Here is a 26,454-nt window from a genome sequence, read left to right on the forward strand (position 1 = left end):
AGCATTTTGAAGGGATGATATGGGCTTCCATACATTTTTAAGCTCTCCACACTATTCTCGTGTGCAGCCCAGAGTTGAGATCCACTGGTTTAATGCCCACCAACATGGCTGGAGCATACCTTCATGGATCCCAGTCTTTGCTCTGTAGAGTCCTCTGTTTAAAGTGATCTTCCTCTTTTCCTGCCTGACCAATTCTCATCTTACAAGGCTGAGTTCAACTGTTACTCTGTCTCTTCTGTGATCTCAGCAGATTACTTATTTTCATAGTATCTTATACATGCTTCTTTTCTAGCAGCTATGTACTTATTTGATGACTTGTTTGCCTTCCTAGATAGGCTCTGAGTTCCTCGAGGGCATGTATCGTAAAGAGTCTTCTTTCACCCACTCCAGATCTACAGAATCAGAATCTCTGGGGGAGGGCCACAGTTGTAATTTGTTTTTTTAAGCACCATGCGCGATTCTGACCTGTGTCTCTAGTTATGAATTACCCTCATGGTATCAATAAACTATTGCATTGAGTTAGCGAAGCATCTCATTTATTTTTATGTCAATCATATTGTTGCATGTGGTTGCCTTTGATTCTCCTGGATGGCTAAACACTCCTTTCTTGTAGTATTTTCTTACTATATTTTCTTATTCACTCAGGCAACCAAGATTATTGTACACTTTAACAAAGACCTGGGGATTAAGGAGTAAACAGGAAAAGACTTACCATCCTATGGTAGAGTCTACTGATATATTAGTTATTATTATAATTTCCTCTGTGTAGCATTGAGATGGTAGCTCCTGAGGGTGGGGAGTGGGAAGAAGAGATGTGATGTGGGGGCATTTTCAGGACTTGGAGGTGTCCTGGGTGGTACCGCAGGGACAGTTACTGGACATTGTATGTCCTCCCATGGCCCACTGGGTGGACTGGGGAAGAGTGTAAACTATAATGTGGACCACTGACCATGTGGTGCAGCAGTGCTCAGAGATGTATTCACCAAGTGCAATGAATGTCCCATGATGATGGAGGAGGTTGTTGTTATGGGAGGAGTGGGGTGAGGGGGGTGGGGGGGTATATGGGGACCTTATATTTTTTTAATGTAACATTAAAAAAAAGGAATTATCTCTTTTTCCCCTCAATATACTACTTGATACTCAAAGGTAAGGAACATGACTTATTCTCTTATATATAGCCTATGATGCTGGCACATAGAAAGTATTTAGCTAACGTTTTTGAATCAAGGCAACAAACTTCATCACACTTAGCACAATTTGTTAACATACATTTGTGTGATTATTTGATTAGTGTCTATCTGTTCTATGAGCTATAAGCCCCGGAGGACAGGAACTGGATTTATTTCACTCACCATGCCTGACAAAGGGCCTGGACAGGGCAGGTGCTCAACAAATATTGCTAAGTAAACAAACAATACATGAATACTACACCTGTAAGAATAGAAATGCAACCTCCCAACCAAAAGTGTACTCCCTCTCCCTCCTCAGTCTCCCCCAAAAGAGAAAAAGCATTTTCTTCCTGAGTATTAAGGGATTTTAATTTATAGTAAGTATGAGTCCAAACTGAGACGATGCTTCTATTACTTACTTACAGGTTGACCTGGGACTCTAGTTCAGGATCTTTTGTGGGCCATGTCTGAAGGGGCTGGATGCCAAAGGAGAGAGAAGACTTTGCTTTCCATAGAAGAGTTTGTGCCATCTGACTTCCACAGGACCCCTTCATCAGTGGATCCATCAGTGGACCTGGAGGCTGAAGTGCTGTGCTGAATAGAGGGAGTTGGGAAAGGCACTGAGAAACAGAAAAGAAAAACAGCAGGCCAATCACTGGCCCATTCTGGCATTCTTACCTAGAGACCAGCCCCATTAATACAAGTCAGGAGGAGGGTAAAGCCAAGGCCCCAAGACCCATGTCCCCCACCAAGACTGCATCATAACCTTACTGCATAAAGTAATACCCATGCACACTAGGTGTGAGGAAGGCACTGTGTCTCTGGACCAGTCCAAATCTTACCACATTCCTCAGCAATCAGTAAGTCATCCACATTGTCAAGTCAGTGGGGTCTAAGGTAAAAGGAGGACCAGTGAGCATTTAAACAACCACAAACTTATTTAGAAAAAGGCAGCAGTATTTTGTAGGGGGAATTTATGTCTAGAATGCTTTTGGAGAATAACTAGTGGAACTTCAAGGCCATCACTGTGGTAGTCCCAGAGTGCTTGGTTTATTTCCTACTTTCTAGTCAGAATATCCAAGAAAAATCATAATAAGGGCTACACTGGTAACAACTGTAGATAAAGAGAGTTATTCAAGGATAATGGCATATAGTATGTGAGCAGTAAATGCTTGCTGAATTAATAAATAGTTTGTTCATGGTAATAAATTGAGAAATAAATTCCTAAACATTTCTTTATGCCATACTGAGGAAGATGGGATAAATACTTCTGTGATGAAGGGGCTCCTTTTTTGGGGGAAGTACAGGCATCCTTGCTTCTGATTGGAATTATGTTGTGCCAATTAGCAGTGTTTACTCTTCTCCATCTCAAGCAGCAGACAAACCAATAAACAAAATCCAATTATTTAGAAAAGAAAAAATAAAATATAACCAACTTAGATAACACTTTGGTCAAATGGACTCTTTACATACAGATCAAAGGACTAGAATTCAGAATCCAGAAAGAAACCCATAATCTGTGGTCAACTGATTTGTGACAAAGGTACCAAGATTATTCAGCAGGGAAAAATGATCTCTTCAACAAATGGTGCTGGGACAACTGGATATCCATATGTAAAAGAATGAAGTTGGATTCCTACCTCTATATCATATACAAAAATTAACTGAAAATGGATTAAAGACCTAAATGTAAGAGCTAAAACTATCAAAGTTTTAGAAGAAAACAAGAAAATCTTCATGAACTTGGATTCAGCAATGGATTCTTAGATACAACACCAAAAGCACAAATGACAAAAGGAAAAATAAATAAATTTGGCTTCATCAAAATTAAAAACTTTCGTGCATCAAAGGACATTTTCAAGTAAGTGAAAAGACAAACCCACAGAATGGTAGAAAATACTTGCAAAAATCATATATCTTAAAAGGGTCTAGTACCCAGAATATATAAAGAACTCTTACAGCTTCACAACCAAAAGATGCCCTATTGAAGAATGGGCAAAGGACTTGAATATTTCTCCAAAGATATACAAGTATCTGATAAGCACATGAAAAGATGCTCAAGATCATTAGTCATTAGAGAAATGCAAATCAATACCACAAGAGACACTACTTCATACCCACTAGGATGGTTATAATAAAAACAAAACAGAAAATTACAAGTGTTGGTAAGGATATGGAGAAATTGGAAACTTCATATGTTGCAGGTGGGAATAATAGTACAACCACTGTGGAAAAGAGTTTTGCAGTTTCTCAAAAAGTTAAACAATTATCATATGACCCAGCAATTTTACTCCTAAATATATACCCCAAAGAGATGAAAACAAAGTATTCAAACAAAATACTTGTAAACAGGGAAGCGAACTTGGCTCAATGGATAGGGCGTCTGCCTAACACATGGGAGGTCCGCGGTTCAAACCCAGGACCTCCTTGACCCATGTGGAGGTGGCCCACAGCGCAGTGCTGATGTGTGCAAGGAGTGCTGTGCCATGCAGGGGTGTTCCCCGTGTAGGGGAGCCCCACGCGCAAAGAGTGCACCCTGTGAGGAGAGCCCCCCAGCGTGACAGGAAGTCCAGCCTGCCCAGGAGTGGCACCACACGGAGAGCTGACACAGCAAGATGACGCAACAAAAAGAAACAAGATTCCTGTGCTGCTGACAAGAATAGAGGACACAAAAGAACACACAGTGAATGGACACAGAGAACAGACAACTTGGGGTGGGGGAGGAAGGGAGAGAGATAAATACAAAATAAATAAATCTTAAAAACAAAACAAAACTTGTAAACAAATGTTCACCATAGCCAAAAGGTGGAAAAAACCCACATGTCTATCAGCTGATAAATAAACAAAATGTGATATATTCATACAATGGAATATTATTCAGCCATAAAAGGAACCAAGTGGGAAATGAATGTGGCTCAAGCAATTGGGCTCCTGTCTACCATACGGGAGGTCCAGGGTTTGATTCCCGGGGCCTCCTGGTGAAGGTATGCTGGCTCGTGCAGTGAGCTGGTCCAAGCAGAGAGCTGGGCCACGTGGAGTGCTGGCCCATGCAGTGAGCAGGCCCAACCGGAGTGCTGGTCCGCTCAGCAAGCTGGCCCGAGCAGAGAGCTAGTGCAGCAAGAAGACACAACAAAAAGAGACACAGAGGAGAGACAATAAGAGATGCAGCAGACCAAGGAGCTGAAGTCGTGCAAGAGACTGAGCACCTCTCTCCCACTCCAGAAGGTCCCAGGATTGGTTCCTAGAGCTGCCTAAAGAGAAAATAAGCAGACACAGAAGAACGAACAGTGAATAGACACAACAGACAACGGGGCAGGGTGTGGGGTGGGAGGATGGGGTGGAATGAAATAAATAAATCAATAAATCTTAAAAAAAAAAAAGAACTCAAGTACTGATACATGCTACAAATATGGGTGGACTTTGAAAACATAATGCTGAGAGAAAGAAGCCACACACAAAAGGTCACGTATTTTATGATTCCATTTAAATGAAATATCCAGAATAGGTAAATCCATAAGGTCAGAAAGCAGATTAGTGGTTGCTAGGAGGTGGGGGGAAGTGGAGAAATGACTGCTTAATGGGTACAAGGTTTCCTTTTGAAGTGATGAAAATGCTTTGGAACTAGATACAGGTGATGATGGTTGTACAACAATGAATGGAACCTAAAAGCCTCTGAAGAGTGCACTTTAAAATGGTTGATATTATGTTACAAGAATTTTACCTCAAAGAAATAAAGGATTCTTTGTAATAATGTCTTCTTAATAAAGATTGTGACAAGACAGAAGAACTAGTATTAATAGTTCTGGGTAATATTATCAATGAGAAGAGGAGTCTGTACAGGCAATGATTATCTTGCTGCTGGGTTTTATGCCAAGAGAACTGACTTCACACAGCTTGGGTATTTGGGAGCCAATAGGCACTGCCTGCTCCCAAGATGCTACAGTAGTCCAATCAGGCCCAAGATTGCAGGTGTTTTAAAAGAAAACAAAGTCACTACAGAGGCCTAGTACGGAAAGGATTCAAGAACCACTTGCCCCATCTGAATCTTCTCTCTTGCAGGCCCTCCTGGTATTCCTCCCTTATACCTAAGGACTCAGCTCCCCCCATCACCTTTTCTGGGCCTGAGAAGTCACATGCTGCATACCTTACCTAGTCTTCTAGATAATCTAACAGTTGGCTGGCTTCAGGCCTACATCCCTACTTACCCTGTCAGCAATTAGACAGTCATAAAAGGCTCAAGCCTTTTATACATGGCAAAAGGCAAGAAGCCAAAATTCTGGTACATTATCAGCTGTTTTTTACTCAAACGAACTCCAAGACTTCTAAAATCCAGTGTCACTAGAATTTATGGGGAAACGGACTTTGGCCCAGTGGTTAGGGCGTCCTTCTACCACATGGGAGGCCCGCGGTTCAAGCCCCGGGAGTCCTTGACCCGTGTGGAGCTGGCCCATGCGCAGTGCTGATGCGCGCAAGGAGTGCCGTGCCACACAGTGGTGTCCCCCGCGTAGGGGAGCCCCACGCGCAAGGAGTGCACCCATAGGGAGAGCCGCCCAGCGCGAAGGAGGGAGCAGCCTGCCGAGGAATGGCGCCGCCCACACTTCCTGTGCCGCTGACGACAACAGAAGCGGACAAAGAAACAAGAAGCAGCAAAAAGACACAGAAAACAGACAACCGGGGGAGGGGAAGGGAATTAAATAAAAATTAAAAAAAAAAAAAAGAATTTATGGCTTTAGAAATAATGAAACAAATAATAAAATGGGGCTTCTGGATGAGAGACTTATTTTCCTTTTTTTTCAATCATCTAAATATTTTTTAAAATTACAAAAATAATACTTGTATGCAAAAATTTATTAAGAAAGTGCTCCAAAAAGAAACTGGTAAGGGAGTGGAGGACAGGGAAGGGGAAGAAGCCAAGTAAGGCTTCATTTTCAGGCAAAGTCCCATAAAGGGATAGCTTCAGCCTAACTGAAGCTGTCCTGTCCAGTTTGGTAGCCACTAGCCACATGTGACTACTGAACAATTGAAATGTGGGTAGATTTGAAAACTTAGTACAAAAAAATGAAAAACATTTCTTCAGTCAACAGTTTGGTGTGCTTCCTACCATTCCTTTCTCTATGCACACAACCTTTATGTGACATACATACACAGACTATGTACAATATTCTATGACTTACTTTTTCTACCTAAACCGTAAACTTAGACATCTTTCTACGTCAGTAAGTGTAAGTACATACTTAATACAGAATATTACAGAATGAGATAACCCTATATATAATTTGCATTCTGTCTCTTAGTTTTTAAATCTTTATATACAAGATTATTTGTTTTGTTTTTGAGCCCTTGAACTTTTAAGATTTTGTTTTAAAATGTTGTATGTTAGTTCTTTTAAACTATTTTAGTTTCCCTGACTGCTCAAGCAAATACCATGCAATGGGTTGGCTTAAACAATGGGAATTTATTAGTTCACGGTTTTGAGGCTAGGAAAAAGTATAAATCAAGTTGTCATCAAGGCGATGCTTTCTTCCCAAAGTTCTGGGGCTCCTTCGTCTTGGCCTCCTCTGTCACATGGCAATGCACATGGCTACCTCTCCTGGCTCCCTCTCCTCTTCCAGGTTCTGTTGACCTTTAGCTTCTTGCTTCCCATGGCCCTTTCTCTCTGCCTGAATTTCATTCCATTTATAAAGGACTCTGGTAATAAGATTAAGACCCCTCCTGATTGAGGTGGGGCATACCTTAATTGAAGTAGTCTCATCAAAAGGTCCTACTTATAATGGTTCTGCACCCATAGGAATGGATTAGATTTTTCTGGGGGTACATACAGCTTGAAACCACCACATACAGGAATAGATGAAGTTTAAGAACATGTTTCTCTGGGATACACACAGCTCCAAACCACCACATAAACCTTTCCATAATTTAATTTTATCTTTTTACCAGAAAAGTGCATTCTTAACTTTATAAGAACTTTACCCTTAGATTTTTTGGGTTCTCTTTCATACTTTCATCTAATCCTTTAACCCGATTTTCTAACTATTCATATTTGGTCTTATTCCTGCTCATTTTAATCCTCTTACTCATTTCTTTTTTCCTTTCTAGCCTTAATTTTCTAATTTAAAAAAATGCATGTTTCTCTTAATCTTTTGATACATTTTATCTTTATTTTCTCATTATTTAAAGAATTTAGCAGTTGAAGAACTTCTTGGAAAGATGGCTCATTTGCATAACTCCCTTCCTTGGAAACCAAGGAAATAAACAAAAATAGCCCAATATATTGAAGTAACCTTATTGAAACAAGACAATGACCAAATTCCATACTGTAAATCTGAAGATCTGCTGCAAATAATAAAATGTGGGCATTTTATTAAAGAGGGTAAGATTCTACATACTTTATGTAATGTGAAGAAAATGAGTAAGAATGTTCAGAAAGGCCTAAGAATGCCCAGTTTAGAGCAATGAGGTCTTGAAAGCATGGACAGTCCTGGGGCAGAAGCTCCCTCTCCTTTTTCTCTTCATTCTCCTCCTCCTCCTTTTTTTTTTTCCTCCACTGTCCCAAATTTCTAACAAGAAGGGGTGCTGAAGTTTGAGGATGTGCTGAAGAAGAGAAAGATAAATATAACTTAAGAACCCCTTGAACCTCTTCAAAGATGTTAACCAAAATCAAATGAACCCACCAAAAGAAAGCCCATGAATCATGGGAAATCACATTGACTTAAACCCTCATTAGAGTGACCCATTTGCCCTGAAGTAGAAGGAAAAGTTGACAATTCAAGGGAAACTCTGTTGTCACAGGTCAATTATCTCCCAGGACAGGAGATTTGGCAGATTGGAGGAAAAGCATGGGGAGATGGTAAAATCATATGGCACATTCCCACTGCCTCTGCATGTTTTCTACATCTCCTCAAGAAGCATCAATGGCCAGACCTCCACCTCAAGTTCTGAAAGAAAATATTCAACCATTGCTCAGATAAACAGAGAAGGAAGTCACAATGAATGCACCCATATCATTTTTGAGCAAATGTAGACCCAGATAGAACTGCTTCCATTCAAAGATGAATAGACAGAAATAAATTAGCATAGGGCTTATGAAAAGCAGTATGCAAGGGGCAGATAAAAGACTTTTAACAAGTATAAAAAGTATTCCTCAAGTAAATGAGAGAACATGTATTCTCTCAAAACAAACGATCAAATAATATAATAGACTTCAGAAGACTCTAGAATAAAAATTCCAGAAAGTGGCAGGAAATAAGGTGGATTCAGAAAGTGGAGGTGCTTTTGAGGAAGTGAGTGGACCCGAAGAAGAGGAAATGAGGGTGTCCATGAATATATCTCTTTTGTAGAATATTTGTGTGTTTGTGTGTGTGGGACAGCTATTGTATTGAGGACAGCCCTATGAAGCATACAGTTTGCAATTTTCTCCTCTTAGGTTGTGACTCCCAATCCTTCAGTATGCCTTGAGTGCTAGTTTTGTGAGTATAAAGGGACAGCATTAGAGAGAAATATGACCTACTTCCCCATTTATCCTCTGCTGATGACTGTGAAGAAGCAATAGTCGTCTACTGAAAAGAACTTGTCTAGAGCTCCAGATAGAGACCAGCAACTGTGGTAGCCATGGCCTCAGGCTGAGGTCCAATGACTCAGTAAAAAACAGACCATGGAAGATAAGCATAACTTTGGCATGACAAGAGCTGTCTTAAGTGCTAGCAGGGAGATCCCTGAATACAGAAAAATGGTATAAAAGGCAACAAGGTCTCAGTTCAGCTCCTTCAACCTGGCAGATATGTTCCTTGGTCAGTCTCCACTGAAACTGAACTTTAGCCTTAATTCCATGAGGAAGATAGGAAACATCAGGGAACCACACCCATTCACTTGCATTCCTGTTATTGTACATTCCCTGCTCTGACAGCAGGAAACAACCTTAAACCAGGCTCAACTCATCATTTTTGCCTTTCTTGAGACCAGTCTTTGAGATCTGAGCTGCTTCAGCAGCCAAGTGAGCAATGGCCCCTTACAGAGCTGGGTGTACTGGAAAGACACAGTGGAGTAGCAGCAGTCAAAGGATGAATCAGAAGTGGACACAAGACAAATTCTCCTCTCCTCCCACCACAGTCACTCTATCCTGTAACCTTCTTGCTTTCTCCATGGTACTTATCACAATCTGAAATCATTCTAGTTTTGCATTTGTTTATTGGTATATAGTCTATCTCCCTCCACTAGAAATGTTAGCCCCACAAGAGCAGGAACGTCATCTGTCTTGTTCATGGTTGTATCCCCAGCACCTGGCACATCCTGGTATTCCATAAATATTTGTTGAACAAATAAATGAAAAAGTGAATACCAAAAACTTTAGCAAAAGTCATTTGGAGTAGGGAGAAGACATCAGTTTGTTTTGGCCTTTCTGGAGTGAAGTCACCAGTAGCTTCAGTGGACTGATGTGACTTATTCAATTTACTTATCAAGGCAGCTACTTTGTGATGGCTGTGACAAGTGCAAGGAAGCAAAGATAATCCATCTGCAAAACATCAATCCAGGCTTGATATATAGACATGACACCAGGAAATACTTAATGGTTGGCAGTGCTTCCAGAGATACTTTTCTTCCTGGTCATAAAACGCAAGATAAGCATTTATATTTTAACCTTCATTTGTGCTAAAACTATGGAATCACTGACACTGATGATTGGAAAGTCCACTTCGAGCATGCATCTGATGCTTGATTCCCCATTCACTTGATTCACCTGTTTCAGGGTTCTCCAGAGAAACAAAACAAAAAAATATATTTATTTATTTTAAGGAATTGGCTCATGTGATTGTGGGAGCTCGCAGGTCTGAAATCTGTAGGGTGGGCCGGCAGGCTGGATACTCAGGCAGGATTTTTTGCTTCAGTCTAGAGAGAATTTTTTCTTCTCAGGAAACCTCAGTTTTTGCTCTTAGGGCCTTAATGATTGGGGGAGGCTCATTCATATTATCGAGAGTAAACTCCTTTATTTAAAGTCACTTGATGGTAGATATTAACCATTTCTACAAAATACCTTCACAGAACACCTAAATTAGTGTTTGATTAAATAACTGAGTATTACAGCTTAGCCAAATTGACACATAAGACTAACCATCACAATCCACCCCTTGTCAACATGGCACCCAAACATAACTCCTTAAATCATTTTTAATCTCCAAATGAAGACACTAACAAAGTCAAACCTCTAGCTAACATAATACAACTATTCTGTAAACAACCTGAAATGTACAACCCTATCCGCAGAAGAGGATGCAAAGTCCTTTGGTGATGTTCACTCTTCTTGATATCCTATCATTTAAATACTATGATGTTGACTGCCACAGTAAACAGTGCCTCCAATAGTGGGGCTCCTGAGGGTTCTAGAGACATCCAGAAACTTAAGCAGGGCAGAAAGCTCAGGAATTTGGTACCTGGTCAAAGGGCCTTACTCTGGAATTTATGCTCCCCAGTGTAGCAGAGTTAGACTCATTTATAGGTTCTCTATACCTGGTTCTTCTGCCCCTTTTATTTGAACCTATAATTAGCACTATACTTGATAAATATAGGTTCCAGAGACTTAAATCTTTGGTCCGTCCAAGTGCCAGTTGAGCCCTGAATTTCAGCAGAGTTGCAACACCTACTCTCCAGTTCATTAGACTCACCCAGGACAACCAACAGGGAGATGACGATGGACAACCCCGATCCCAAGGAATAGAGAGTGTCTGCAACTGCAAGCAAGATAATTCCAACCATCTGCCCCATGGGATCTAATTCCCCCTCTCACTTAGAAGCAGAGTGGACATCACCATCCTCAAGATTGGGGAATGAACAATGAACTAAAGTAGACTTATTATTATTCTACTTTAGACTTATTATTCTAGCAATGGAAGAACTTTTATCATTGAACCACCAGAGGTTCTGAGGATGGGAGAGGGAAGAATAGATATAATATTGGGGCATTTTTGGGACATTGGATTTGTTCTGCATGACATTGCAGTGACAGATACAGGCCACTGTATATTTTGTCATAACCTACAAAATTGTGTGGGGCAGAGTGTAAACTATAGTGTAAACTGTAGTCCATGGTTAGTAACAATGCTTCAATATGGGCTCATCAATTGTAAGAAATGTACCACACTAATGAAGGATGTTGTTAATGTGGCAAAGTGTGGGAGGGAGAGGGAGCGGGGCATATGGGAACACCTTATATTTTTTTATGTAACATTTATGTAATCTAAAGCTTTAAAAATTTCTTTTTAAAGTACTATGATGTGGAGTTACTATTATTCATATATTTTATGTTACATAAGGGGACAAAGAAAGGAAGAAAGCAAAGATATGTGATATTTATATATATATGTAAACATCTGTAACAAAATAAGAAATACTCTTACCAATTACAATTCTTTAATTGGTCACATGGTCATACCTGGTATTTATAACTAACTTTTTCTACCACCAGCTCTATATTCCTTTTTCCCTCAGCTGCTTGTGGTTCTTTGTTTAGTAGGATGACCAAACCTTAATCTCTGAAGAGTCTTTACCATTAGTACTCCTGCCTGAATTGGGTTGTGTAGTTCTCCATTGACTTTAATCATAGGGCATGGTAGTACTAAGAGATGCCCTAAGGGATCTCCTGTATTCCAGATGTGCTCTTCCTTACCTTCCCTATGTAATAGGAGCCCAATTTCCCTTTGGTGATCAGGATCAATCACCCCAGCCATTACTGTAATTCACTTTTTTGCCTGTTGATTCGGAGGCATGAGGAGCTCAAAGTGGCCAGCTGTCAGCCTTAAGTTCCAGTTCAATGGAATACTTGTTATGTCCCCTGATGGAAGTATTCCTCCTTTTGAACCAGATCCTTTATAGCAGCAGAGTATAAGGTTTCAGGGATAGGAAGCAAAAATTTTGCTAGCAGAACACCAGGGGTAGTAGTGAATGGTGCCACTCCCATTTCCATCCCTTAAATCCTAGACCTACGAATCTTGGGTGTGGGAGAAAAAGTGCTATATATTGGATGCTGATTTAGTGCATATATATCCTCCTGGAGAACACTGCCCCAGCCATGCCAGGTGTTGTCACCTAGGAGACACTGTAACTTAGTGTTCAAAGGGCCATTCCACCATTTAATCAAGCCAGTTGCTTCAGGATGTTGGAGAACATGGGCATGGGCCTACTGCCACACTATATTTGCTGTGCAGAAGCAATGCTGTATGGAATACCATGACAGTGGATAAGGCATTCTGTAAATATTTGCATAATAGTTTTGACAGAAGAATCACATGCAGGAAAGGCGAATCAAAGTAAGTGTCTATTCCAGTGAGAACAAAATGCTGCCCTTCCATGATAGAAGTGGTCTAATGTAATCAACTTGCCACCAGGAAGCTGGCTTATTGCCATTACTCAGTGTTGGTCTCTGCTGCTAGCAGATTGGGCTGTCAGCAGTGGCGGTAGCCTAGCCTTGGTGAATGAAAGTCATGTTACTGAACCCAGGTATAACCTCCATCCCTGCCACTATGCCCACTTTTGTTCATGAGCCCACTGGGCAATGACAGGAGTGCCTGGTAGTAAAAGACTGATATCCACAAAATGTATTCTTTTTTAAAAAAATATTTATTTATCACCTCCCCCCGTCTGCTCTGTGTCCATTCACTGTGCATTCTGTGTCTGCTTGTCTTTTCATTTTAAAGATTTATTTATTTATTTCTCTCCCCTCTCCACCCCAGTTGTCTGCTTTCTGTGTCCATTCACTGTGTGTTCTTCTGTGTCCACTTCTATTCTTGTCAGTGACACTGGGAATCTGTGTCTCGTTTTGTTGCATCATCTTGCTGCGTCAGCTCTCCGTGTGAGCAGTGCCACTCCTGGGCAGGCTGAACTTCCTTTCTCACTGGGCGGCTCTCCTGATGGGGCACACTCCTTGCGCACGGGGCTTCCCTATGTGGGGGACACCCCTGCATGGCAGGGCACTCCTTGTGTGCATCAGCACTGCACGTGGGCCAGCTCCACATGGGTCAGGAGGTCCTGGCCTTGAACCTTGGACCTCCCATGTGGTAGACAGACACTCTAACCATTGAGCCAAGTCCGCTTCCCTGCTTGTCTTTTCTTTAGGTGGCACTGGGAACCGATCCTGGAACCTTCCAAAGTGGCAGAGAGGTGCTCAATCTCTTGCGCCACCTCAGCTTCCTGGTCTGCTGCATGTATTATTGGCTGTCCTCTGTGTCTCTTTTTGTTGCATCTATCCATTGGGCCAAGTCTGCTTCCCTCTATCTAACCTTTTGAGGACTGCTGGGACTTAGACCTAGTTATAGGTCTAAAGGCAAAGAGAGATGGTAGAGGTAGGTCCTAAGGAGAATCAGCAGTGTCTTGCAAGGCAACTACTTATGGGAAGCCGTAAAAGGTTTCTCAGGGAAAGCAAGGTTAAACTCTTCAGATAGAGTGGCAGGATTGCTTCTACTGGCAAAGACTCAGTAGAATTTAGTGGTCCAATGTCCTCAGTTTCATCAGGATCTGCCCATCTGTTCCCATTAAAATTTTCAGGATCACATTCCTTCCCAAGTATTGCCCTTACTTTAACAGCAGACATCCTGTGAGATTGGGAATTCAATTTATGCTATAATTTGGCCACTCACAGGATAAGATTCTGGGTTCGGTTTTCAGAAATTTCAGCTCTACAACTATAGGAGATAAGGCTTTCTTTGGGGCAGATATAGCGTTCAGGTTATTTATATGGCTCTTAAACTGGGAATTTGAAGCCCTGAGGTCATCCTTTTCTTTTCCCATTTCTCCAGTGCAATTAGGAGTAACCAGCCAATCTCATTATATTCAGTAGTTTGACAAAATATTCTAAGGTACCAAATACATGCTCACCCAGAACCCTGCCTCATAATTATTTTATTAGGAGTATTCAATGGTGATATTTTGGGTACTTTTATTGACATATCACACCATGGACTATCGGTACCTCCTTTACTATTGGAAATAGAGCCATTAGTCTAGTGCCTCTAAATCTAATCAAATTACAGAACCAATTTCAGAAACCCCAGAATTAATTCAGAAAACTCATTCTTAAGGTTCTGTTCCTCTAGAACTACTCTTTTTTTTTTTCTTTTCTTTTTTTAAATTTTATTCATTTTGTAAAAATATTACATTCAAAAAATATGAGGTCCCATTCAACCCCACCACTCCCCCCACAGTAACACTCACTCCCATCATCATGACACATCCATTGCATTTGGTAAGTACATCTCTGGGAATCGCTGCACCCCATGGTCAATGGTCCACATCATAGCCCACACTCTCCCACGTTCCATCCAGTGGGCCCTGGGAGGATTTACAATGTCCAGTAATTGTCCCTGAAGCACCACCCAGGACAACTCCAAGTCCCGAAAACGCCTCCACATCTCATCTCTTCCTCCCATTCCCCATACCCATCAGTCACCATGGCCACTTTTCCCACACCAATGCCACCTTTTTTCTGTGGACCTTGGATGGTTGTGTCCATTGCATCTCTATGTCAAGAGGAGGCTTAGATTCCACATGGATACTGGATGCAGTCCTCCTGCTTTCAGTTGTAGGCACTCTAGGCTCCATGGTGTGGTGGTTGACATTCTTTAATTCCATGTTAGCTGAGTGGGGTAAGTCCAATAAATCAGAGTGTAGGAGTTGAAGTCTGTTGAGGCTCAGGGCCTGGCTATCATATTGTCAGTCCAGAGATTCAAATCCCCTAGATTATCTTAAACCCCAGCACCAACTACAATTCCAGTAAAGTAGCATGAAAGCCTTGTGAAAAGAGATCCCATCTGAGTCCAGCTCCATCACGCAGAAACACCAGCTCCAAAGAAGGGCCAACTGACATGGCAGTGAACCCCATCTGCCATGACCCTAGAACCTGTGGGTCTCTTTAGCCCTCAAAAGAACCAATACCTGGGGTTGTAGCTACTTTATCTGTCTCTGAGACTGCTCAGGTGTGCATAAGGGCAATCCTTCTGACATCCTCCAGACTCTTTTTTAGAGACTCATAGCCATATAAACTCATCTGTCCTTTCCATTTCCCCCTTAATTTAGGTCAAACAGCATTTTTAACTCCTGTTATTATATGTAGACAGGGATATTCTGCCGGTCTGCGTTGAACCTTTAATTCAAGGTCATTTTCTAGTTGCATCACCATTTGGTACTTGGTAGTGATCCCTTGGTGCCAGGGAGGCTCATCCCCGAGTGTCATGTCCCACGCTGGGGGGAAGGCATTGCATTTACATGCTGAGTTTGGCTTCGAGACTGGCCACAGTCTCTAGTGCTGCTCTAGGCCTTGTTCTTACTTCAGGCATATAGGCTCACAAGCATAGTCACTAGTATCAGGGGCTCACTGTTGGACCCTCATTCCTTCCTGGTCCTTACCGTTGCACCTGGGGGACTGCCGCTGCTCCCCTAGGGACCACGACAGAGCACCCCCGGCCAGGAACCCAGTACCCCCCAGCTGTAGTTTTTAATTTTTGCCACTATGAGTATATCCAAACATTACCATGCACCCTGGACATATGCCCTGTATAGCTCCCTGTCAACCATATATCACCTGTCAATAACATCCTATACCAGTATTCCTCCGCTGCCATTGTTGAACCACTCTGTGATCCAAAACTTCCTGAAAAGTGAAGCCCAACATCATGTCAGGATCCCTTATTAGTAAAATGGAATATAGCGATGGGTTTAAAGGTTAGATATAGAATACGTATTGATTTGGAAAAATTCTACAACCTATCCTTTTCTTTTCTTTTTTCCTAATTATTGAGCTTCTCTTCACAAGAGACTTAGATCACAGTAATTCATATATACAATATACAGTACACCCACATATCCACTATAAAACCTTTTCCCTTCCACAGCGATAATCTTTTAACTTATTCATATCATATTTACTGAAACTGATGTACAGATATTGAGACAATAGCTTTCAAACAAGGTGACATCTGTGCTTACATTGTGGTCCATACTCTAGGATATACAGTTTTCTAAATTTTTAGTTTTCCTATGTTTTACATTATGGTTTACATTTTTAGTCTGTCGTCCCCTATATGTTTATGGTGTAATATTACATGTTTTATATCCATCCTTGTGTACTCTCACGAAACTCCTCTCTTACCCCACATTTACCTTGGTTCCATCCATTCAACATCCATTTTCCCCGCCCCTTGGGGCCCACAGTGACAGCCAACCTCCATTTCCTGAGGGGCCACGTCCAGAGACACTTGCAACAGTGTTCAGGGCCTAACTTGCTCAACTGCCCTAATGCCCTGGGAGCCACCTTTTCTCTCGAGAGATACAGTTCCCTCTATTTGATGGCATTAGTCCTCCCCAGGATGTGGGACCACCCCAACTCTCACTACTTGGGTCTCTACCCAATGGTACAACCCACTCTGGCAAAATGAGCATTCAGACATTCCCCAGGAGTCCGTCCCACATCAGACCATCCCCTCTGAGCATCCTAAACAGGTAACCCTCGTAATTATATTTTGATACGATTTTCTCAGCATTTTACTCTCAACCAACACCTGACACTCTCCTATGTTCGTATGTTGCCCCTCCCTCCCCCCAATTTTTGGGCAATATTACCCATCCGCCCATCCCCAGCCCCCCTCAAACCTGCAAAACCCCACCCAAAGGCAACCCCTTGCCCCCATTTTATGTCTTCTTTGTGCTCATACTTACCGCCAGCTCATCATAGATTCCACCCCTGCAGACGTCGGCTCACATCCTTCCTCCACCCCCTGATTTCCTGTAAGCCTATCTTCCAGTCTCTAGCTCTCTGAGGCAGCTTGCTTATTTCATATCATTGAGGTCATGTAGTATTTGTCCTTCAATGGCTGGGTTGCTTCACTCAACATAAGGTTCTCAAGATTCATCCATGTTATCACGTGTGTTTGTAGTGTATTTGTTCTTACAGCTGAGTAGTATTCCATTGTACGTATATACCACATTTTATTGATCCACTCATCTGTTGATGGGCATTTGGTCTAGAACTACTCTTGATACCAATATCTCTATCAGTCAGGGTTCTCCAGAGAACCAAAAGGATGGATGGATGGATGGATGGATGGATGGATGGATGGACAGATGGACAAATGGCCAGATAGATGGATGGACAGATGGATGGATGGACAGACAGACAGATTTATTGTAAGGAATTGGAGAGTCTGAAACTTATAGAGTAGGCTGGAAATTCAGGCAGGATTTTATGTTGCAGTCTTGAGGCAGTTTTTCCTCCCCAGAAAGCCTCAATTTCTGCTCTTAAGGTCTTCAACTGATTTAATGAGACCCATTCATATTATCAAGGGTAAACTCTTCTACTTAAAGTCCACTGATTGTAGATATTAACCACATCTACTAAATACCTTCACAAGTGTTTGATTAAATAGCTGGATACTTTAGCCTACCCAAATTGATACATAAGACTAGCCATCACATCACCCAATAAAGTGGCTCCCAAGAATGGTGTGCCAGAATGCAGCAGCACACCAGTATACAGGGAACTTTTCTCTAGTGTGCCATTATATATATATATACTTTTGCTATGATTGAAGAAAAATACTATTTGAGGCAGATATTATGAAATGACTTGTTCAGTATCCTTTTTAACCACCTTGATCAATATCCATTTCAATCCCAGTCTTGTGTGAAAAAGTTGGAAAACTTACATTTCTTAAAATATTTTGAAGTTAGAGTTGTGGACAAATAAGATACATTTAGGAAACACTCTGATCTGGAACTGAGACAGGGAGGGTGATGGAGAGGATACAGGGCATCATTTTGTTTCCGCCAATCATAACAGAGGCAGTATGGTTCTGATTACAGCAGCTTCTTGATTCTATAGCCTCCTGAAGCAGCAGTGGCAGCTTCTGAGATAAAGACAGAGCTTGTAGCATGATTCCATAGTTACCCAAGGTGGCAGCACCTTCTTGATTGCTCAACTTCTTTTCCCCTGTCTCTGTTTTGATGCATCATGATCTTGCTGTGTGACTCACTTGTGCCGGCATCGGCTCACTGCGCGGGTACTCGCGTGGGCACTGGCTCACCATGTGGGCACGTTTTTTCTTCTTTTTCACCAGGAGGCCCCAGGGATCTAACCCAGGTCCTCCCATATGGTAGGTGGAAGCTCTATCACCTAAGCCACATTCACTTCCTTGCTCAACTTCTTGTTATGGTATTAGCAGCTTTCCTGATAACAAAAGAGGAGAGTGGTTCTGGGGACTAGGAATTATTTCTGGGACCTCAAATTAGAATCTGCTTTCCTGCCCTTCCAACAATTTTGTAAGCATTTAATTCTCTGTGACAGTATTAAATCCGTCTCTAATAGGTAGAATGGATTCTGTTGTCTGCAACAGATTACTAACTGATAATCTTTTATAGTGTTATTGGTCAGAAAGGATTTTGAAATCAACAGTTTCTGACCCTGTGCAGAGTAGAATACAACTTTCTTTTGGTAGGAGTTATAAGATTTGGTGGGCAACAAAAAGAGCTTGTGTATTTTTACTAAAATATATAGAAATGTTGCCTTTTGAGCATGAAAGAGAGATTATGCAAAGCATTAAACATTTTTATTCACACACCAAAGACGTGCTGAAGGTCAACCAAAATAACAACATATTATTGTGGATGCTTTAAGGTTACTGTTATATTGGAGTAATGATTGTGCTATCACTATTGCTGACCTGTTTAACATTTAGTCCTTCCAAGTGTGCCACCAAAATGATCGTATCCAAAAGTGTACTGAAAACACAAAATAATTGAGAAACACTAGTCTAACTCATAGAGGCTTTAACAACTCTGGTAATCAATATTTTTTGCATCCTAAAGTAAGTCATCCTACCTTTAGGCAGCACTGACTACTGGAAAGTACTTGCATGTATTGAGTCCAATCTGTTTTCTTATTGCTTATACCTATTGTTATTTCAGGTCTTGGTGGAGACCCTATACATAGTGGGCCTAATTCCTTATTTATTTATTTATTTTAGTTATTTCTCTCCCCTTCCCCCCGGCCCCAGTTGTCTGTTCTCTGTGTCTATTTGCTGAGTGTTCTTCTTTGTCTGCTTCTGTTGTTGTCAGCGGTACGGGAATCTGTGTTTCTTTTTGTTGCGTCATCTTATGTGTCAGCTCTCTGTGTGTATGGCGCCATTCCTGGGCAGGCTGCACTTTCTTTCGCACTGGGCAGCTTTCCTTACGGGGCGCACTCCTTGTGCGTAGGGCTCCCCTACGTAGGGACACCCCTGAGTGGGGACACCCCTGCGTGGCAGGGCACCTTGCGCGCATCAGCACTGTGCATGGGCCAGCTCCACACAGGTCAAGGAAGCCTGGGGTTTGAACTGCGGACCTCCCATGTGGTAGACGGGTGCCCTATCCACTGGGCCAAGTCTGCTTCCCCCTAATTCCTTTTTCATATGGCACTCTTTCAAATGTGGGAAGGCAGATACTATATCCTCAGTGCAAATAAATCCCACCCCACCCCCACTCTCAGTACTAAAGTCTGCTTCTTTACAAGATCATTACTGTCAGATACAAACATCTTTAAAAAACAAAAGCAAAGAAAACAACAAATTTTCAACTTACATCCACCCCTCACCCCAGCAAAGATTATATCCATTGTTTCTAATTCTTCTCCTTTCACTATCTATTGAGGCCAGTCCAGTGAGACTTTCTTCCTCACTACTCCAACAAAACAGCTCTTGTCAAAGGCCACCAATTACCCAGATGATGCTAAACCCAATGGTCAGTTCTCAGTTCTTCATTTTGCTTGACCCATCAGCAGCATTTGACACATAAAATCACTCCCTCTTTCTCTTTTTATAAGACTATTTATTACTTTATTAAAATACTAAGTTTATTTCACATGTACATTTTGTCTCCCCGCCATTTCCATTTGTCTGAACACTGCTATTACTATGTCCCATCATAACATTCCATACATATTTAAAACCAAGCAAAGGGTGGAGTTCCATCTTTAAAAACTAAACAGGCATTTTGGACACCACATTCTTAGCAAATGGACAACATTTATCAGACATGGTAGGGAAAGTTCTCACTCTGCATTATAAAAAGGACAGCCAGATATCAACTGTTACAGAAATGAAATAAGACAGAAAATTTTAACTAACTGTTCAAACTATTTTCTTAAAGAGACTTCCTCCACTGCCAGAGATCTTGAATAGCCTCCTGGTCAGTCACCTGGAAGCAGTTCTTCTCATAATTGATGAATTTGGATTCCATTTTGGGAAGAGAACCACCTTTTTTCTATACTTGCTTGCATTTTTGCTTTACTGTCTTCTAGAGAAGTAGGTCCTTTCAGTGTTTTAGGAGTTTTTTTCCTGTTTTTTGAAGGATTCTTGACCTTTTGATTTTGGTGTTGATGGTTTTGAGTCTTTTCCATTCTGGTTTTATTTTTGTGCATTTTTGGCTGGAGTTTCTCTGATAGATTTCTTCAGTGGATCTTTTTCTTCCGTTTCCTCATCATCAAAATCATCATCATCATCATCTTCATCGTCATCATCTTCATCAGCAAGTTTTACTTTTTTCTGTGGAACCTTGCTATTACTTGCAGGGGCAGATCACTTTCCAGATATGCTTAAGAGTTTCACATCCTCCTCCTCTTCATCTTCTGACTCTGCATCTTCCTCTACAGCTACTAAGTGCTGTCCACTATATGCACAGGCCCAGAACCAACTTCAATCATAAGACAACCGGTGGTGTTATTTCAAAGCCTCCAAGGGAAACCGTTGGCTGTATAGACATTTTCAAAGTTGCCAGTGTTACTTTAATTGGACTGCCTTCATAATTTATTGCCTCTGCTTCAACAATATGCAATTCATCCTTTGCACCAGTTCCTAAACTGACCGTTCTTAAAGATAACTGGTGCTCATTTTCATCATTATCTACTTTAAAGTGATAATCTTTGTCAGTTTTTAGTTCACAACCAAAAAGATAGTTCTGGGGCCTCAGGGGGCTCATGTCCATGTCCATCGAATCTTCCATGGGGTGGTGGGGCACGCACTTAGATGGGAGAGAAGGCGGACAGAGCTAGGCAACATGGGAATAACGCCGCTGCATTGCCAGTCAGCATCGTTTATGGTCGGAACTACGACGGTATCTGATCGTCTTCGAACCTCTGACTTTCGTTCTTGATTAATGAAAACATTCTTGGCAAATGCGTAAGACTATTTATTTATAATAATCTTGTTTTCCCAAAATAAATTTTAAAAATCACATTAAGTCTCATCTAAATTTTATTTGAGATTTATACGAACAGTTAGTCAAAGTTCACCAAATCATAGTCACCTTTCCTGGCTGATAAAGTTCATTTATTGGTTCCTTTTTCCCAAAGTCTCCTGATACCCCTGTTTGTTAGTTTTTTTCTCACAAAAGTTTTCACCTTTCCCTGCTTCACCATGATTTACTGTCATATTTTAAAAACAGAAAACAAATAGCACTTCATGCATCGTCTGCTGCACTGTCCAATTCGGTAGCCACCAACCACATGTAACAATTGAGCACTTAAAAAAATGTGGCTAGTCTGAATTGAAATTTGCTGTAAACGTAAAATATACACCAGACTTCAAAGCCAGTACCAAAAATGTAAACTATAATGTTTTATATTGATAACATGCTGAAATGATAATGTTTTAGATATAATGAACTAAATAAAATAAATTATTAAAATTAATTTCACCTGTTTCTTTTAGCTTTTTAAAATATGGCTATTAGAAAATTTTAAACTGCATATGTATTTCTACACATCTGTTACTACCAGAAGTCACTTCCTTCCAGCCCAGAAATATATATCCACATCAATCTCTTGAACAGATGCACAGTATTATATTTATTACACTACTGATGGAAGTTTTTTATTTTAATGATTACAAACAATCCTGTAGTGAACACTTTTCTACATGTATCTCTTTGGGCAGCCATGCTTATTGCTAATTCATATTTGCTTACTATCCTCTGTGCTCTAAGATCCTAGCTCCAGAGACAACCAGATGTGTGGTTCGTATTTTCTACATGCTGCTTTCGAAAATTTTTCCCCAGGAAAAGAAGCAGGGAGTCTCACTGTATAAGCTAATCCTTTTATAATTTTTCTACAGCATTGTCTGTCAGACTTCATCTCTCTTCAGAGTCTCAAGTTTGGAAACCAGACAACCAAGCATAATATATCATATTAACCTTCTAAAGCAAAACTAATTTCCTCCAAGAAAGGAAGCTGGTTTGCATTAACTTAAGATCTTAGTGAATAATAAAAATTGTTCTTTTCTTTCTCTTAGGGGAACAGCCATAATATGAAAATTAATTTTCTTCTGTTGGCCCTAAGAGCCTATTATGTCAGCCTGATACAAGACAGTTTGTAATAGTCTCTCCTAGGAAGACTGCTGTTTTTCCAAAAGAAAACTGACAGGGGAAGATTTATTTGTGATTAAATAATAATGGGTCTGGCATAAACAAAAAGAACACAATATAGAGGAATGAAGAATATGAGAATAGCTCACATTAAAATACTTGTTTACAAAACTACCTGAAAAAATAAGTCTCCTAGAAAAAAAAAAAGAAAAATAAATCTTAGAGTCAGGAAAAACTTAAGAAGAAGAGACGGTGGCTCAATGCATAATGGATAATTGTTCTTTTCTGAACTTATCTCCGCCTGAACAACAATATCCAGGAACAAGAAAGCATTTGTCTTGGCATCAAATTTGTTCTCACTAGAAAGGAAGCTACCATGTAGGAAGCCGTACTGGAGAAAGTAGAAAAGATGTTTTTCATTTGTAATTCAAAATCTTCTGTCTATGGTAGGACTCTGCACCTACTATGGCTAAACTTAGTAACCACAAATTATATAACTAGGTGAGTATTTTACAGCTAGAGCAAAAAACAAAACAAAACAAAAAACCCTAATTATGTGATTCTGGGGTGGGTCTGGGCGCCTGTATTTTGAACAAGCTTTCCAGATACAATGACACTTTGGTTTTAGTGTTTGGTTTTTTTTGGGTGACCCAGTATATATACCCCTTCCTTTTGGGAATTCACTGAGTTTTGGTCCTTCTGGATGGAATTGATCTAACCCCTCAATTCTGAGTTGGACACATGACCCAGGCCTAACCAATCAGCATGTTTCATTCCCTACTGGACAAAAGATTTGTTCAGGGTTAAGCATAGAATCCCAAGCCTGGGACATGTGCTGGGACAGTGAGAAAGAGACACTATTTTCTGCTGGGATTGTACATTGGTAGAATGTAAACCTGGAGTACTTAGCCTTCTTTGCCTTCCTGAGGGAAGACCCAATATTGAGATTCTTTGATCAGAGAATAACTTACAAATAACTCAGGTTCATTAATTGTATTTCTTGATAACCACAAAGGAGCAAGAACAACAGATTTCTTAAAATCCCTTTTACTATTAGCCTCTCTCATACAAAATAGGTGTTTCTATACCTCTCACCTCTAAATATCCTCTAAAAGTTTTTTCTCAGCCAATTCTAACCAATGCTCATGTACCTCTTCTCCTGCTCCTCCCTCCCTCTCTTTTTAAATCTGGAACTTAAAAATGCAAAGGAGAAAGGCAGAACTATCCTCTAAGGGCAGGGGAGCAGAGAAACAAAATGGACAAAGGTAGAATTTTAGTAAGGCTGGGGAAGGGATGAGAACTTTCATATAAATGTTGAATGTTTTTGTTCATAGCAGTTATTATTTTTTAATGCTTGTACCAGGCATGTTTTTAGTAATTTGCGTAAGTAGTTCATTAAAGCACACATGAACACTGTGAGATAGGTGTTTCTGTCATTTTAAAAATGAGTTCATTGAGGTTCAGAGGGTTAAACAACTTGTCCAAGTTCACACATCTAGTAAGTGAAAGGAAAGGAAAGAAACTTGAACCTACATCTATTTCACTCCAAAATCCTTGTTCTTGACCACTATCTGATACTAACTTACAAAAGAATGATAGCAAACCATCTAGGACAGGCAATTTAATAGCATAAGCATCTTGCCCTACTGCCTGCAGTCAGCGCTGCCTCTTCAGGTTTCCCAGCTAGTCTTTTCCATTGTCACCTGCCAGAATGCCTAGTACCTGAGCTAGTCCTTGCTCCTTTACTTTCATTAGCTTGCTGTGTCTGCATACCAGTTACAGAACTGACATGGGACCTTTATTAAAGAGAGTCACACAACGTCACTGTAGCAGTTTGATATGGTTATGAATTCCAAACATAGATATTAGATTATGCTTGTATTTAATCTGTACCTGGGCATGACTGAGTCCCCACCAAGGGGACTCACAGATAAAAGGTATGGCAAAGAACAGAGTTGAGGGCTTTTAATGTTGGAGTTTTGGTGTTGGAGTTTGATGCTGAAGACTTAAGCTGGAGCCCGGCAAGTAAGCTCCCAGAGGAAAGAGAAGCCAGCCCCAGGAAGAAAGAAACCTTGAACCCAGAGAAAAGCAAGCCCCAGGAACTAAGAACCCAGGAAGCCTGAACCCTCGCAGACACTGGCAGCCATCTCGCTCCAAATAGTCTTTGGTGAGGGAAGTAACTTATGCTTTATTGCCTGGTATCTGTAAGTTCCTACCCCAAATAAATACCCTTTATAACGACCAGCAGATTTCTGGTATTTTGCATCAGCACCCCTTTGGCTGACTAATACAGTCACCATCCTGAAAACAATACTTTTTTCTCCTGATACCAATAAGATGATTGGGCAGATATGCTTAAACCAGATTCTAAAGGCTCTAAACATCAGGCAGTGACATTTAAACTTGATACAGTAAGAAACGAAAAGTAATTGGGGCTTTGGAGTAAGAGAGGCTAACCTGACAACATGCTCGCAGAGGCTTTCACCCTGCTTGCCCATCTTAATCATCCACAGAGCTTTCTGAACACACTCAGCATTACCCTGAACTTTCTGGATCAATAGACCTGGGGTACAAACCCACACACCTGTATGGTAAGATGTTCCACAGGTGATTATAGCGCATAGCCATGTTTTAGAATCACTGGATTAAAGAGGTAATTTTTTTTAAAGCAACAAAAGTAAAAGGAGAAATTGCAGGTGAATATTTATCTAAATTAGGGAAGTCTCACAGATTTGACTAAATAAACAAAACAATAACAAAAACTTTATCAAGTAATACCATAAAGGTAGTTAAAAGGCAAATAGTGAATTGGAAAAAATACTTGCTATACATTTGACAGAGGTTAATTCCTTTAATAAACAAAGTGCTTCAATTCAATAAGGAAAAGATACAAAAAATAAAAATAAAAAGACACATATTCTAAACAAAAAATAAAGTATTTCATTATACTTCAACAAGAAAAAACATAAATTATGAATTAAAAAAATAAAAAGTTTCACCTCATTACTAAACAAATTCAAATTAAATTAAGGTACCACTGTGGCAAGTATTTATAAATGATAATCTCCAATATTGAGGATGGGAAGAAACAGGCACGTGTATGAACACTCTTGGAGGAATGGCAAATTGGTACGACTTTTCTAGTGGACAATTTGGCATTATGCTTCAAAAGGCTTTAAAATGTTCATTTTCTTTGATCCAATTATTCCCATCATTTCTATGAATTTATCCTAAAGATATCAATACCTCTGTATATATAAACTTATGCACATGGATTCACTACATTTTTAGGAAGAATGAAAAACCAGAAATAAAATACAAGTCCAATAAAAATGGTTGGGTTAAATAAATTGCAATTTATCCCTTTGACAGAATACTGTGCAGCAATTTAAAAGTTTTCTTTAAAAATGTGAGAAAATTCTTATACTAAATTAAGGACAGAGACCATATTTTTTCAGGTTCTTCCAGTCCAGGGGGGAGACATATTATCCAGGTAATCACACACAATAATATGTGGAATAACACATATACACATTGATTGTTGATACAGCTCAGAGCTCAGCATGGGGTTCACAGAAAGCTTCCCAGAAAAGGAGGGATAGCTGTTATCCAAGGAATAAAGGAAAGAACATTCTAAGCAGAGAAAAGAGCATGATATGAGTAAAGGCACAGATGAGACAGCAAGGCATAAGGGAGGAATTACCATCTGGTTAGGCATTTATTCATTCAACAGATTTTAAGGTCTCTGATGGGCCAGACCCTTAGCCAGGTTCTGGGGTACAGCAGTGGACAGGAGAGCCATGGTCCCTATCCTCATGATGCTTACACTCTCATCCAGCATTGCTGGAACACCAAAGGTATACCAAGAGCTGAGGATGGAGAGATAAGGGCCTCGCCCCTCACATTAGGGATCCTG

The 26,454-nt window shown here is 40.6% G+C and overlaps 1 protein-coding gene and 1 pseudogene across 5 annotated transcripts in view; both read right to left on the reverse strand.

The window, feature by feature from the left end:
* The window catches only part of GARNL3 (GTPase activating Rap/RanGAP domain like 3), a 215,880-nt gene that overhangs the window by 187,779 nt on the left and 1,647 nt on the right, over nucleotides 1–26,454 (reverse strand). For 3 of the 5 annotated variants that reach the window (XM_071216986.1, XM_058302888.1, XM_058302885.1), the window contains exon 2: nucleotides 1,593–1,763. In XM_071216986.1, the coding sequence (XP_071073087.1) occupies nucleotides 1,593–1,735 (143 nt within the window). In that variant the 5' untranslated portion in view covers nucleotides 1,736–1,763. Of the gene's footprint in view, nucleotides 1–1,592; nucleotides 1,790–26,454 lie in introns of all 5 variants that reach the window. The other 2 variants (XM_058302887.2, XM_058302886.1) reach the window with 1 other exon arrangement.
* Nucleotides 20,222–21,231, reverse strand: LOC101431562 (nucleophosmin pseudogene; annotated as a pseudogene).

Source organism: Dasypus novemcinctus, chromosome 8 (assembly GCF_030445035.2).
Source record: "Dasypus novemcinctus isolate mDasNov1 chromosome 8, mDasNov1.1.hap2, whole genome shotgun sequence".
Lineage (NCBI taxonomy): Eukaryota > Metazoa > Chordata > Mammalia > Cingulata > Dasypodidae > Dasypus > Dasypus novemcinctus.